Below are 16,313 nucleotides of genomic sequence, written 5' to 3' on the forward strand. Positions count from 1 at the left end.
CAGCTAGTCAGGTCGCTCTCCCTGCTATTGATCTGATCCGACCGATAGATTATCAGCTGTTAGATGACAAAATAAGGGCTATTGAGGGTTTCTCAGCCTTTGGTATTGATGCCCGAGATCTTTGCCTAGTTCCGAACGTGGTGCTTCCACAAAAATTCAAGGTGCCAGACCTACCGAAGTACAAAGGTCTAAATTGTCCTCATAGTCACATCACAATGTATTGTAGAAAGATGGTGTTGTACATTGACAATGATGACTTTTTGATCCATTGCTTCCAAGACAGTCTGTCTGAAGCTTCTCTAGACTGGTACATGGGTTTGGAACGCACCAAGATCAGGTCCTGGAGAGATCTATCTGAGGCATTTCTGAAACAATACAAGTATAATCTTGATATGGCTCCGACAAGGCTGCAGTTACAGAATCAAGCGTAGAAATCCAATGAGACCTTTAAATAGTATGCTCAGTGTTGGAACGAGATGGCATCCAGGGTCAAACCAGTTTTGTCAGATAATGAGCTTGTTGACATCTTGATGGGTACGCTTTAAGGGTTGTATTATGAGAAGATGATTGAGAGTTCGTCTACAAACTTGGCAGATATGGTAACTATCGGTGAACGTGTAGAGAATGGGCTGGAATAAGAGAAGATCACAGATACCACCGCTCTGCAAGCAATGAATAAGAGGTCGCATAGGGGCTTCGTAAAAAAGGAGGGGGAGGCAAATGTTGTGACGACAAGTGTCCATCCCCAATATCGGTTTCCGATGGCCCCTATGTCGTACTATCCATATTTGTATGTCACTGCTACTCAATATCAACAACCGCCATGTCAGTATCAACCGCAGAAAAGTAATAAACAACCAACACCTGCTCAGAAAAATCAGAATCAACAATACAACCATGCAACAAAGGACAAGGTCAAGGTCAGAATAACAGGAACAATTTTGGTAGTCGTCCTCAGGTTGATAAAATTCTGGTGTCGTATGCTGAACTGGTGCCATATTTGATTCACGTAGGGGATATTGTACCAAAATAAATCCCTGCAGCCACTCCTCCTTTTCGTTATAAGCATGATCCTAATGCCTTGGGCGCTTACCACGCCGGGTATATAGGGCACTCCATAGAAGACTGTTGGGCCCTCAAATACAAGGTCCAAGACTTGATTAATTAGGAGATTCTGTCATTCTCCGAGGAAAACCCCAATGTGAAAACAAATCCTCTGCCAAATCATGACAGTTCAGCAGTCAACGTCGTGATCAAAGAGGAAACAGAAGAATTTGTACTAAGGGCCGACGATGTAAAGACTCCGCTGTCATTGGTGTTGAAGAGGCTTGAACAGTTTGGGTTTCTAGCAGGTATAAATGATGATTGCGCAGTATGTGAAGGTGATCCAGACAATTGCGACGAGTTAAGGGGTTGTGTGCAGGAGCTGATGGATAAAGGGTTGATACAGTTCTCGAGGTCCAAGGCAGTAGAGAAAGTTGCAGTAATCGAACCAATAACTATTGTGTATAGGAAAAAGAAGGTCGAAGATCCTCCCAAGAGGATTCAGCCAATTCATTTATGTATTTCTAGTCTGTTTCCATATCAGAATATCAAGGCAGTGCCTTGGAATTATGAGACAACTGCATATCTGGGTGGAAAAGAAATTCGTATTCCTGACACTAAAATCGTCAACATAGATGGAACGGGAGGCATGACCCGCAGTGGCCGTGTATTCGCTCCAAAATACACTCCTAGGGTGTCTCCATCACCCACAGTTATCCCGCCCAAAGAGAATGTCATTCCTACTCCTACTCCGCAGGCAGGGGCAACTATACCTGTCACTCCAAACATGACGATTGTTCTAGTGCCGATGAATATTATTGCCAACAAAGCGGTAGAATCTAAAGTGTCTAAAGGTAAAGGGCCGATGGTTGAGAATGAGCAAGTTGAAGATCACAAGAAGAGCATCACTTTTGAGGAAAGTCAGGAATTCCTCAAATTGATCAAGAAGAGTGACTTCAAGATCGTCGACCAGTTGAACCAGACTCCTCCCAAAATCTCCATTTTGTCTCTGCTGTTGAGTTCTGAGGCTCAGCATAAAGCATTGGTGAAAGTTCTGAATACCGCTCATATGCTGCAAGATATCACGGTCAATCAATTTGACAATGTGGTTGCGAATATCACTGCCAGTAGGTATTTACGATTTAATGAAACAAAACTACCTCCTGAGGGAAACGCCCATAATAAAGCACTACACATTTCAGTCATGTGCACAAACTCTCTTCTATCTCGAGTCCTAGTTGACACTAGTTCTTCGCTTAATGTACTGCCGAAAGCTACATTAAGCCAATTACAATTTAAAAGGCCCGAGATGAGGACCAATGCATTCATTGTCCGAGCTTTTGACGGTTCCCAAAGACAGGTTATTTGGGAAGTGGATCTTCCCATCTGTCTTAGACCTCACCAATTCAACATTACCTTCCAAGTCATGGACATCAACCTAGCTTACAGTTGTCTGTTAGATAGGCCGTGGATTCATGCTGCTGGGGCAGTCACCTCTATGCTGCACCAAAGGTTGAAGTTCTTGATTGATGATAAATTGGTAATTGTGTATGGTGAAGAAGACCTGTTGATTAGAGAACTCTCGTCATTCAGATATGTTGAGACAGATGAAGGGATTGTTGAGATTCCACTCCACTGTTTAGAATTTGAAGAAGTCAATTCTGCTACCGCCAACCATGACCAATCATCCGCTACCATTCTATCTTCAGTCAGAAGCGCCAAATAGACGTTGGAGAAAGGCCCACTTCCTGGTTGGGGTAAAGTGGTTGACGTGGCAGAAAAGCGTGACAGATTTGGTATCGGTTACCGCCCATAAGTATGCAAAGCAAGCCCAAAAAAGAAGTAGTTCAACCCAGTTAAGTTCAACAGCGCCGACTTTCAAAATCATCACATTATGGCAGTAATTGGGGAATCTAGTGGCAGCAAGCCGGAGACTCCTAGCCTCATACGCAGATGTCCTCCAGGGTTCAAGCTCCGCAACTGGACGACTTCCGTGATTCCCATAGTGTACTCGGAAAAAATGTAATGCATTTTGTTTTCTCAATCCCTTGTCCCCGCCCGAGACAAGAGGATAGCTTGTAAAGGCCTTTGTGTTTAAAAGTATTATGTGAATAAATAAAAAATACTTTTTGCATGCAAAACTCGTGTTCCCTTTTCTTTTAGTTATTTTCATTTTTTCACTAAAACAATGAAATGGCAAAAGATTTCTTTTTCTTTTTTCACTTTATTAAAAAGCATACTAAAAATAAGCTCATCATATGCAGAGCAAACAAAACTATTGATTACAATATGGCAATAATCAACTGTAAATATGGTTTTCCAATTAACCAAGTTGAAGATGACAGTGAGGAAGATTGTGAATTACCAGCTGAACTAGCATGGCTCCTTGAGCACGAAGAAAAAGAGATTCAGCCATACAAAGAACCAGTGGATGTCATTAATTTGGGTTCTGAAACCGATAAAAAAGAAGTAAAAGTTGGGGCATCTCTTTCCAAGCATGTACACTCCGAGTTGGTTGAGTTATTACACGAGTATACTGACGTCTTCATCTGGTCATACCAAGATATGCCAAGGTTAGACACCAGCATCGCTGAATATCACTTGCCACTCAAGCCTGAATGTCCTCCCGTTAAGCAAAAGCTAAGAAGGACCAGACCCGACATGGCACTCAAGATCAAAGAAGAGGTTAATAAGCAGTTTGATACTGGCTTTTTGGCCATTTCTGAGTATCTACAGTGGGTTGCTAACATCGTTCCAGTTTCGAAGAAAGATGGTAAGGTAAAAATGTGTATAGATTACCGAGACCTCAATAAAGCGAGCCCAAAGGATGACTTCCTTTTGCATCATATTGATGTCTTGGTTGATATACAGCTCACGTTTTCGTCTTTTCCTTCATGGATAGGTTCTCCGGGTATAATCAGATAAAGATGTCGCCAAAAGATATGGAGAAGAAAACTTTCATCACACCCTGAGGAACTTACTGCTACAAAGTAATATCGTTCGACTTGAACAATGCAGGGGTAACATATCAACATGCCATGGTAACCCTCTTTCACGATATGATTCATGAAGAGATTGAGATTTACGTAGATGACATGATTGCCAAATACAAAACTGAGGAGGATCACCTAGTGAACCTGAGGAAGTTGTTTTCCAGGCTCTGAAGTTTTAAGTTGCGTCTGAATCCAGCTAAGTGCATGTTTGGGGTCCGATCCGGTAAGCTCCTGGGTTTCATAGTCAGTCAGAAAGGTATTGAGGTTGATCCCAATAAAGTTCGAGCCATCCAAGAAATTCCATCTCCCCGAACAGAAAAAGAAGTCTGAGGTTTCCTTGGTCAACTCAACTACATCTCCAGATTCATATCATATTTAAAAGCTACCTGTGAACCGATATTTAAACAGTTGAGAAAAAATCAATCGATTGTGTGGAATGATGATTGCCAAGCGGCATTCGACAAAATAAAAAAGTACCTGCAAGAACCACCAATCCTGATACCACCGGTTCCCTGTAGGCCTCTCATTATGTACCTTACAGTACTCGATGAATATATGGGTTGCGTTTTGGGTCAACATGACGACACAAGCAAGAAGGAACATGTTATTTACTATCTCAGCAAGAAATTCACAGAATGTGAGACCAGATACTCACTTTTGGAGAAAACTTGTTGTGCCTTGACTTGGGATGCTTGACGCCTGAGACAATATATGATTTGCCATACCACTTTATTGATATCCAAAATGGATCCGATAAAGTATATCTTCGGAAAGCTTGTTGTTACTGGTAGAATTTCCCGGTGGCAAATGTTCTTGACCGAGTATGATATCCAGTATGTGACCCAGAAAGCGATAAAGGGGAGTGTTATGTATGACTACCTTGCTCACCTACGTGTTGAAGGTTATCAACCATTGAGGTTTGACTTTCCAGATGAATACATCATGTTTATCAGAGACTTTACTATGCCAGGCTCCGAGATAAGCCCTGAGGAAGACCCCGAACCAGGATCGTGATGGACGCTCGTGTTCGACGATGCTTCCAATGCTTGTGGCTATGGCATAGGTGTTGTTATCACTTTTCCTACCGGTTTCCACCTTCCATTTACCGTTAGATTATGTTTTGAATGCACCAACAATGTGGTAGAATATGAAGCATGTACCTACGGTTTGGAAGCGGTCATCTACTTAAGGATCAAGATTCTTGAGTTGTACGGTGATTCAACTCTGGTAATAAGTCAGGTAAAAGGTGATTGGGAGACTCGGGATAGAAAGTTGATACCCTACAAAGAGCATATTAGAAAACTGGTACCTTACTTTGATGAAATCTCTTTTCATCATATTCCCATGGAAGAAACTCAATTAGCAGATGCTCTAGCTACGTTGGCATCTATGTTCAAAGTCAAATTGAAGAACGAAGCACCAGCTATCCATATTGACCACTTATATGAACCAGCGCACTGTCTAGCAATCGAGGATGATCCTGATGATAAGCCCTGGTTCTATGACATAAATACATTTATGGAGAAACAACAATATCCCGAGGGTATATCCATTACTGATAAGAAGGCTCTGAGAAGACTCGCTTCCAAGTTCTTCCTAAACGGTGATGTGTTATACAAGCAAAATTATGATTACATACTGCTCAGATGCGTGGATAGACACGAAGCTAGTACGATCATAAAATCCATACACGAAGGCTGTGAGGGTGTACACGCGAAAGGTCCTGCTATAGCCAAGAAGATCCTTCGGGTTAGGTATTACTGGACAACGATGGAGGTTGATTTTTACAACTTTGTTAGAAGATGTCAGAAATGTCAGATATATGGTGACAAGATCTTTGTGCCACCGACTCTGTTGAATGTTTTGACTTCTCCACGGCCTTTTTCTATGTGGGGTATTGATATGATTGGGGTGATAAAGCCTAAAGCTTCCAATGGGCATCGATTCATCCTGGTCTCCATTGATTACTTCACGAAATGGGTCGAAGTTGCTTCATATGCCAATATCACTCGACAAGTGGTTACTTGGTTTATCAAGAAAGAGATAATCTGCCACTATGGGATTCCTAGCAAGATCATCACTAACAATGCCAGTAATCTCAATAACAATAAGATGAAGGAGTTGTGCGAAGAATTTAAGATCGAGCACCACAACTCTTCACCATACCGACCCAAGATGAACGACACCGTAGAAGCAGCCAATAAGAACATCAAAAGAATCATCCAAAAAATGGTCAAGACGTACAAGGACTGGCATGAGATGTTACCCTTTACTTTGCATGGTTACAGAACCTCAGTACGCACATCCACAGGGGAAACCCCATACTCGTTGGTGTACGGGATGGAAGTTGTTTTGCCAATTGAAGTCGAGATCCCTTCACTCAGGGTCATCATGGAGGTTGACCTCGACGAAGTTGAATGGGTTCAATCGCGGTATGACCAACTGAATCTGATTGAAGAAAAGCATTTGTTGGTCGTTTGTCATGGTCACTTATACCAAAGACGTCTCAAACGAGCGTTTAATAAGAAAGTGCTTCCTCGTGAGTACCGCGTAGGAGAACTCATGCTCAAAAGGTTTTCTGCTATTCACTCAGACCCTCAAGGTAAATGGACTCCCAGTTATGAATGACCTTTCATCATCAAGAAGGCCTTCTCAGGTGAGGCTCTAATCCTCACAACAATGGATGGGGAAGATTTGCCATCGCTAGTGAATGCAGACATAGTCAAAAAATATTATGCCTAAAAAGAAATGACAAAAATCCGCTAGATTAATCCTCACAAAATTGATCTAGGCAAAAATGGTTATCCCGATGGACCAAAAAATGAATTGTCTATGCAAAAGTTAGGGGTCATATGAAATATAAAGCTCGCTAAGTCGAAAACCTGAAAGGGCGGCTTAGGCAAAAAGGAGCATCCTGGTGGACGAAAAGAATAAAAAATGTCCAGGAAAAAGTTAGGGATAAAGGCATTGACTATGATCTTTGAGCTCACTACGCTACAAGCTAGATATCAGATGGTCAAAGATTAATCCAATCATCATCAGTCAAAGTGAGGTCTCGGGATTCAGATTCTACGGTAGACGACGACCAATGTTGTAATCAATGGAAAAATATAAAAATATTTCCCATTGCCATTTCATTTATTTTTTTCAATTTTGGCAACACTCTCATCAAGGGTGTTTGCATCTTTGTACACACCATATGTACAGTTTTATATCAATAAAATTCAGTTATTTCATTGAGTATTTTTTCTTCTGTATTTTGTATGAAAAATAATTGATTTATCTTATTCACATAATGCTTTAAAATTTCGGAGAATAATAAAAGCTACACTAAAGGAAAACATTATGCATTACTGTAAAATCTCGTTGAACTTAAAAGGATGATCGGTGGTTTGAAAGTTTAGCTTGAACACCTGTGGCACCAAGATGATTTCCCGGTTGGATTATGCATCCCAGTTTTCCTCAGCAGGGCTAGAGGGATCCTCTGCAGTAGTGTTAACACATGGATTTCATAATGGCAATCTCTTTGGTATAATTAATGACGAGTCGGAGTCTTTCCATACCAAAGAACCATACCCCACAAATAAAATTTGTCTAACATTCATGCATCATGAAAATAAAGCATACATCATGCAACACACATATCATGCTCTCCGCCATGATTTCCCCACATGATATCAGAAACATACATCAACAGCGTGACCACCCGCTCGGGCAAATTTTTTGGATACGTCGGTATTTAATCCTCTTCTACCTCGAATACCTGAAAAACTTCCGCAATTCTAGTATCCAAGTTCAAGAAGATTAAATAGGGGCAACTGTTGTACCCTAAAATTTGCCCTCCACCTTTTTTCATCTTCCCATCCAACTACTTGACTTAGGATCATTTGCATACACTCATAGCTCATTCACATGCATAATGCATACACTAGTGGAACACCATGGACTCGAGAATCTTGGCCTATGAAGCTAGGGTTTGGGTAAAGATCAAACTTCCAAAAAGCATGGTCTGACTACCCACCAAAGCATAAGAGAGGTCATAACCCTAATTACTTGATGATGGAAATGTGGATTCAACAAGAGGCTATCTAAGCAATCTCCAGGGTTATTCAAAACCCTAATTCTTGATGATCTGATGATGGATCCTAGTAAGGGCTCATACATTGTGAATCTTGTTGTTGAAACATCTGGTTTGATTCAAGTGGATTAATTAGGGAAGTAAGTCTCACCAAAACCCTAACCAAGGAGGGGATGGACTTGATGAACTTGGTGGCTTGACTTTTCATCTAGTGACATCCATAACCCTAATATCATCCTTTCTTCACCCATTGTCACCAATGTACATGGTCCAATCTTGGTGTGGTTTCATTTGGGCATTGGTCTTGAATTCAATCCATTTTAGTCTCAATGTTTTGTTGTTTTGTCCATTGATTGTTGGTGCTTTCATGACCTTGTTCATCTAAATAACCAAAACCTATTGTGTTACAACCTAGTTGGAGGTCATGCCTATTGATTCATTGGTTGGTGTTTCATTCAAAACCTTATCTCTATGTTATCATGTCTTAGATTTGTTCATAAACCATGTAATATGATCAGATCATGTTCAATCCATTTCAAAATCAAGTATACATGTACAAAAAGGAAACCATTTTCAATCCATTTTTAATTCAATTCATTCAAAACATATCAATTTCATTCATTACATAGTCATAAAATGTCCAAAATGTGAAAGTTACAAAATTGGGAAGGTTGACCAAATGTTGACTTTGGTTAACAGTTGACTTTTTGGTCAAGTTTGACCAAAGTCAACTCATCCTTTTTTTAGCCACCTAAGACCTAATCTAATCCACTTTGCCTTGATTCATCACCCAAACGACATGGTTAATATGCTTTTGCCTTGTTTCTTCATTTTAAAGTAACTTAGCCCATTTTCAAAATCATGTACACCTTGCCATGACTTGGACCTCTTGCCTTGCCTACCATAGCTCCACATTACTAAATTGGTCCTGCATGCACCAGAATCAAGTATCATAATCACATGATCAAGCACTACATATATATGACTAATTGGACAGGGAAATGCACATGAGTTTGGTCTTGAACTCACCATGACAAACCTTGCACTAGCATCCTGCCATCATGATTCTGCAGTAGCCAGAACCAAGCCTACAAAACCAATTTGCAACTGTCATGAACCTCAAACAAAAATAGGATAACTATGCACCATAATACTCCATCATCCAAGAAACATGAGTTATTAGTTAAGTGGAGAGGGTCTAGCTACTACCTGTTGAGGTCAGAATGAAATTCCCTTGCAGCACACCATGAACCTTCCATGAAATATACCAACAACATTGCAATACATCATAAGTAAACACACATGAGAAGTTCTGGTACATCAATGGCTGCAGGAAGGCAGTGACAGATCAAAAGCAAGACCATGAGTTGTAACATGAACCAAGACATAGGCCAGGCCAGAATTGTGCAGTCCAAATGAATCCTCCCAACATCTTGCAATGCAAAAACTATAACCTGCAATTGGCCAAAAGCTTACCATAAGACTAACAAAGGTCCCTGCAAGACCAAGTCATAATGGAAAATGGTCATGGAGCAAAGATCACACTTGGCTGAACCACCAACAATGCCATGTCCACAAGCTTGTAGAACCGGACCAAGTATCACCACATCAATTGGCAAGGATCCATCAATTATTCTGCAGTATGAGTACCAGATTGCATTGCCTTTATTGAATCATCTTGAAACACATCACCTGCAACAGTTGAGCAAAACATCAAGTATGCCAACATACTTTCAAGCAACATATTCAAGATCCCAAGGCATTCACAAAAACCACTTTGCAAGCCAGGCCACAAGGATTGCCAATGTTGTAGCCTGCAGCAATACCATCATGAACCTGCAACCACAAGCTCATGTCAGTCACCATCCAATTCTAGCCTAGCAGGAGGTTCCAACATAGCTCATGGCAAGCATGCTCAATCCACAAATATAACCTGATGCAACAATCATAAGCCATATGCAGAGACTATACAGAGTTGTAACAGGAGCCAGTTTATAAGGTCATGAACAGAACCTGCAACACATTCAAAACATGAGCCATTGCCAAACAACTTGCATCAAGCCAAACCACTAAAACCTACTTCAAATTCAAACTAAACCATGCAGTCACAAGCAACTACAGCTAACATACCTGACCTGCAGCAGTACCAAGATCTCAAAACAAAGTCAGCAAGAGCAATGAACATTACCCTTTGTAGTAAGATGGTAAATTATGAACAGACCACAACATCACTAGCCAAAGTACATAACTGGGCAGGCCCTACATCACCAGCAATGTAGTAGCTCATGAACCATGCCAATAGCCTGCACCAAATCCTGCAGCAAACCTACGGCAAGACATAAGCAAGATCCATAAATGGAGTTCAACAGACTTGGAGTTAGACAGGTTGTCCACTTGTCACCCTACGCTTGAGCTAACTGAATAAATAAACCAACATCAATGATGAAGTTCCAGCCAAGCCATGATGCCATACATCACAAATTTGAAGCCATTGGTTGCATGACAGGCCTAATTCAACCACAAGACCTGCATCAGAACAACACCCTGTTTAACAAGCCCCTACAATCCAATGTAGTTCAAAAGAAATCAAAACAAGTAAGTGCAAAACAGTAGAGACCTAAACATGTATTGACCTACAGTCCCACATCAAGCAATGTATGACAACTAAACCAATAACATTCAATATTGCCTAGTTCAAGTCACTAACCAAATTGGCTTTAAAAAAGGAACCTGTTCAACAGGTCATCAATAAAACTTCAAGGCCAACGTCACTAAAAAACAAGTTGCATTAGCCAATTCAGAATCACTCAAAACCCAACCAACTAACTTCTAACTCAGTGAGTTAACCAATTGAACTCACTGAGTTTATTCTAACTAACCCATAAGCTAACTTCTAACCTGATAATAACTAACTCCAATCCACATTATTCCCAAACCCAACTCCTATAAATCCACATCTCCATCATCATTTCATGACCCTTGGCAATCATTACACTCAATTCATTGCAATCATTTTCGAGCTCTCTCTCTCACCCTCACTACACGCACTGCTCAGAAGCCATTGAAGTTCATCATTAGAGCTTCAATCTCGCTTGTGCTTAGCCTTCACCAGCTCTCTCATTTCGTCACTCTCGGATCCAGAAGAAGAAGAAGAAGAAGTAGGAGAATTTGGAAGCCACTGCAAAAGATAAAGATTTGGAATCGCCTACCTGGAAGTTCGTCGCTGATACATCGTCTTCTTCGGTAAGGTATGTTGAAAATCTCCATGTTGTTCCTTTTTTTCGTTACCAATGTGTAGGATATGGTGAGAGGGTTCAAAGCCCTCGCCCATGGGGCTTTGAACCAATGAGAATAGGATTTAATTTGAAAAGTTCACATTAGGGTTCTTGGAACGAATAGCTCCGGTTAGGTCCTTAGGATTCCAATTTCTGGAAATTGATTGAAGAACTGAGTAGAGTGTGAGGAGATTATCCTTTTGGTAGTTCCGATTGTTGTTTTGATGGCCACCGCCGCCGAGAGCGACGTCCGGCGCGGTGGCTCATTGGTGTGTCCGACGAACATTTTAGAGGGAAGAGTATTTGAATTAGTTTCAAATATCTGGACTCATGTCTTGTTAGGCCTAAATTGGCCAAATCCAGTAACCACCCCAATTCATGTTTACACCTCCATGGAAATGACTCTTTCCGTGTGGGCTTGATGACTAGACCCACACGTGAACTTCTAATAAATCCATGTGTTTCCTTGTTTGCACCCCCCTGGCCAAAGCAATTTCCCTTGGGCTTTCAGAATTAGGCCCATACGCATGAATCCTTTACTGCACCCTCAGTTTGGGGTTAACACCCCATTTGGCCCAATTTTCATTTTTTTTTACATTTTTTATATTCTTGTTTTAATTGTCTTTTAATTAGGTAATTAGACTTAAGCATGGTTTAAAGATTAATTGGATTCCTATATAATTTTTAATTGGTTTTTTTATACAATTTTAGCTTAATTTAGAATTAAAATTAATTAGGATTAATAAGGTTTTAGTTGTTCTTTAGAATTTAGTTAATTCTCAAACAATTAGGTTAAATCATGCTTTAGGACTTAATCGATTTTAGGCTATTATTAGATTTTAATTAGAATTTAATTTGTGCTAATAATTGAAATACCTTTGCAAATTGACCATTTTGCCCTTTTAGGGTTTATTTTGGTTTTTGACCATGAATACACACTCCTTTAGGAATAAAATTTAACATAGAATTTCAATCCAAAAGTTTGATTAACTATAACATGCTCCCCTAGGATTTTAACATAGAATTTTAATCAACTATGGTATGATACCTTAGATTAGCTTGGTTAATTCTAACCATTAGATTAGGTTCTAACCTAGTTTTCAAACTAAACCTAAAATTCCAAATCATTTTAAGCCCTCCGATTCAAATTGATCAAAAGCAATTTTGATCAATTAAATCCTTTAAACTTGTATAATTCCACAGTCTAATTTGAGTGACCAAAAGACCCTTGGTCACTTAATAAGACTTTTCTTCTAAGCTGTGGAGCTCGAAGCCTCAAGTCAAAATCTTCAATCAAGGCATTCTCAATCACATCAGACAGCGAATTATACAAGATAAATCAAAGGTTAACACTTGGTAAATACGATTCAAATTGCACGAAGTGAGCCTTAAATAATAGGGAATGATGAGATGGAGTTTCTCCTATCCTTGTCTAGAGCGACTTTAGGTATGGGGCGTAGGCCCCAAATATTCAAAACGTTCGCCCTTATTCATAGACTTAGTACAATACGAATCGATTAAACTACCAAGTCTTCTTCACACGAAATCAACATTAATACAAGGATCAACAATGAAGACTCTTCACCAATAACTTGTCAGTTAAGAGAAGTATCATGCGCTACGAGCCTTAAGTAGTAAGGAATGATTAGACAGAGTTTCTCCCATCCTTGTCTAGAGCGACTTTGCGTATGAGGTGTAGGCCCAAAATATTCAAAGTGTTCGCCCTTATTTATAGACTTTAGTGTGATTCCTATCAATCAACTATCAAGCCTCCTATCAATTCATTCTCCATTCTAATCATTTCTATTCAGTCATTCTATCATCACATTCTTTTGCCTCCAATCATTCTTACTTCCAGCCCTAGTGGGCTGAACTACGAAAGCTCTAATTTCCTTATCCCACTATAAGGATACGTAGGCAGGAGAACCCAGTTTCTTCGCGAGCTATCTTATTTATCAATCTACCCTATTTATTCAATCAATCATTCTCCATCCATTCAATCGATATCATCTTTTTGAGATCAATCATACTTCTCCTTGGACTCCTTGTCTATCATTTTAGGACGATTTAACGACAGTCCACCTCATCAATCGAGAGTTGTTTGGGACTATGCCCAAACACTTAATTTAGTCTTTCTTTTTGGCTTTACCCTATAGTGACGGTCTTACTAGCCCACGTACTCGTAAATGCCTACCTTGCTCTTTGATTCAGAGTCTATCTCCTTCTTGGATCCAAGATACTATTCTTATTTGATCTCGAGCTATTTGTTCCCCATCCAGTGATACACTATTCCTTGTACTATACAGTACTGCAATCATTCCTTGAAGTGGTGTTTGTCTTGTGAGTCCCCGTTACTTAGACAAATATCTCTCTCTCTCCTTGTTTCATGGCAGTTAACCTCTGAAATCAGGTTTGTCTTGTGAGTCCCAGTTGCTTGGACAAGTACCTTTTTGATACCATTTTATTGGTACAAGTCATACTTTTCATCACTGTGTGTCTCTCCCTATTCTCGTGGTTCCACGAACTACGATTGCTCTGATTTTCTCATTGCACAATGATAATGCGTAGGCACGAGGATGTGAATCCTTGGCGACCATACTTCTAATTATTCTCCTGCCCTAGGGCATCATTCATATCTTTCAAGATTCATTATCTACCTTCGATCATAAATCGTTCACCCAGTGACATATTATTTCTTTGACATTAAAATACACTTTCTTTGGATATCCATATACACCCTTTTAGGACGTGTAACACAAAGTCCGCATTTCTACCTAGAGTTGTTTGGGACTATGCCCAAACACTTAATTCCTTATTTTTTGGCTAATCACGCTATAGTGGTAGTCCTGCTAGTCCACGTATCGGTTAAAGTTATTTCCCTCTATGGTACAAATCTCATTTCTCTTATGGATTCCAATACACTTTCACCTTTCGGTTTCAAACAATACTTCCTAAGTCAATTGTCACCATATATTCATTTATGTGACTTAGGTCACTTCATTTCGTTCATCTTCGTGATACCTGCATATTCTACCTTCCTTCACTCCATGTGATATACCTATCCTTTGACCCAAATGCACAACCTCTTTGTGATCCTTCGTGTGTTACCTTGTGAACCAAGAGATGTTTGGGATTGTGCCCAAACATTTATTTCTTCGTCTTTTCGGTGTTACCCTATAGCAGCAGTTGTCATTCCCCAAAATTTACCCTACCCCGATACAATTTTCATCTGATCCATGACCCTACTACACATGCAGACATTCATTATTTCTAAAAAGAAAAAAAAATTGGGTAACCGGTTTCCCTAATCAGGGTAACCGATTACCCAGACCAAAAACTGATTTTTTGGCCATTTTGGGACTGTGTGACCGATTACCCTAATCAGGGTAACCGATTACACCTGCACAGACAGCAGAAAAAGCTCTTTTTTTACCCAGGGGACCTTTTCTTTCACCCACTTTAACCCCTTTGCTTCCCCTATAAATAGAGCACTATCCCCACTCATTTTTCAAGCTTGAAAGCCACACAACCTCTGTCCAAATCACATTCAAGTTCCCTCTTTTCAACCTAAACCCTAACTCACCCAAACCCTCTTTTCTCCTTTGAACCACCCAACCACCATGTAAAAAATCCACCATCTCCACACAACAAAAAACAGTAGCAAACTTGTAACCTTCACTTACATAATCATTCACCACCACCACATAAACATACAACTTTCTTCCCTTCCATTTTTCTACCACAACAACCATAATCACCCTCTTCCAAGCTTTTTGCTTCATTCTCAAAGCCAAACACAACAACAACCTAGTTTTGACACCACAATCTTGGTAATATTTTGGATTCAAACTCCTTGATATTTTTGGTTTTGTTTTGTGTTTGAAAATGGATTTTTACTCTTGGGTTGTATTTTGAGAGATATTTGAGTCATCTTTGAGACAAGTGGTTTTTGTTGGGTTTACACCCTTTTGGGGATTTTTTGCTCTTACTACTTTTTATCCACCATTTTCAATCAAACTTTGTTTCTTGTTGTTACATTTATGTGGTTGATGAGTTCTATTAAATCATGACCATGATTGTTTAGAGTTGATTAAATCTTCAATGTCTCAAACCTATTAATGGTTGATCAATAGATCATTCATGATACTTTGAGGCATTGATAGATTGCCTCTATTTCAACGATGCTTGGGTCATTTGATACATAGATGAAAACATTTCCTTTACATTGTTCCTTGTTATCATTTAATATTTATTATTGACTTGTTGTTACATTTATTTGGTTGATGAGTTCTATTAGATCATGACCATGGTTGTTTAGAGTTGATTAAATCTTCAATACTTCAAACCTATTAATGGTTGATCAATAGATCATTCATGATACTTTGAGGCATTGATAGATTGCCTCTATTTCAACCATACTTGGGTCATTTGATACATAGATGAAACCATTTTCTTTACATCAATTTATTATTATATTTGCTTATTGTTATTCTACTAACCACTAACCATTAACCACTAACCATTAACCACTAACTTCTAACATTTATATTATTGTACTTTACTTCCTTGAAATTTATTTTATTGTCCATTTACATTCAAGTCCTCATTATCATCATCATTGTACAAACTCATCATGCATGTTTATTTACTTGTTATTTATTTTATTGTCATCATACATTAAAAATAACAAAAACATGATAAAATTATAAGACCAAAAAATATCCACTCCTCTCTTAATCAACTTGGACTTAGAGGATTTCATCTTAGGACCTTTGCTTGGAGGCCTTCTTTCACTCTTTGTGATACTTTGTAAACATTTGGATTTTCATCCGTAACTTACAAGCATGTTGTAAGAATGGCATCATGGCACCACCTTGGGGGGACATGTTTGTAAGACCATTACCCTTTGTTTAGCTTAGGTCA

General features: G+C 39.4%; 1 protein-coding gene across 1 annotated transcript; it reads left to right on the forward strand.

Annotated features, from left to right (window-relative positions):
* Positions 1 to 761: 761 nt before the first annotated feature.
* Positions 762 to 2,770, forward strand: LOC127123622 (uncharacterized). The gene is made up of 2 exons (XM_051053823.1): positions 762 to 920; positions 1,169 to 2,770. The coding sequence occupies exons 1-2, from the start codon at positions 762 to 764 to the stop codon at positions 2,768 to 2,770; spliced, it is 1,761 nt and encodes a 586-aa protein (XP_050909780.1).
* The last annotated feature ends 13,543 nt before the right edge of the window (positions 2,771 to 16,313 follow it).

The sequence above is a fragment of the Lathyrus oleraceus genome, chromosome 2 (genome assembly GCF_024323335.1).
Source record: "Lathyrus oleraceus cultivar Zhongwan6 chromosome 2, CAAS_Psat_ZW6_1.0, whole genome shotgun sequence".
NCBI classification, from domain to species: domain Eukaryota; kingdom Viridiplantae; phylum Streptophyta; class Magnoliopsida; order Fabales; family Fabaceae; genus Lathyrus; species Lathyrus oleraceus.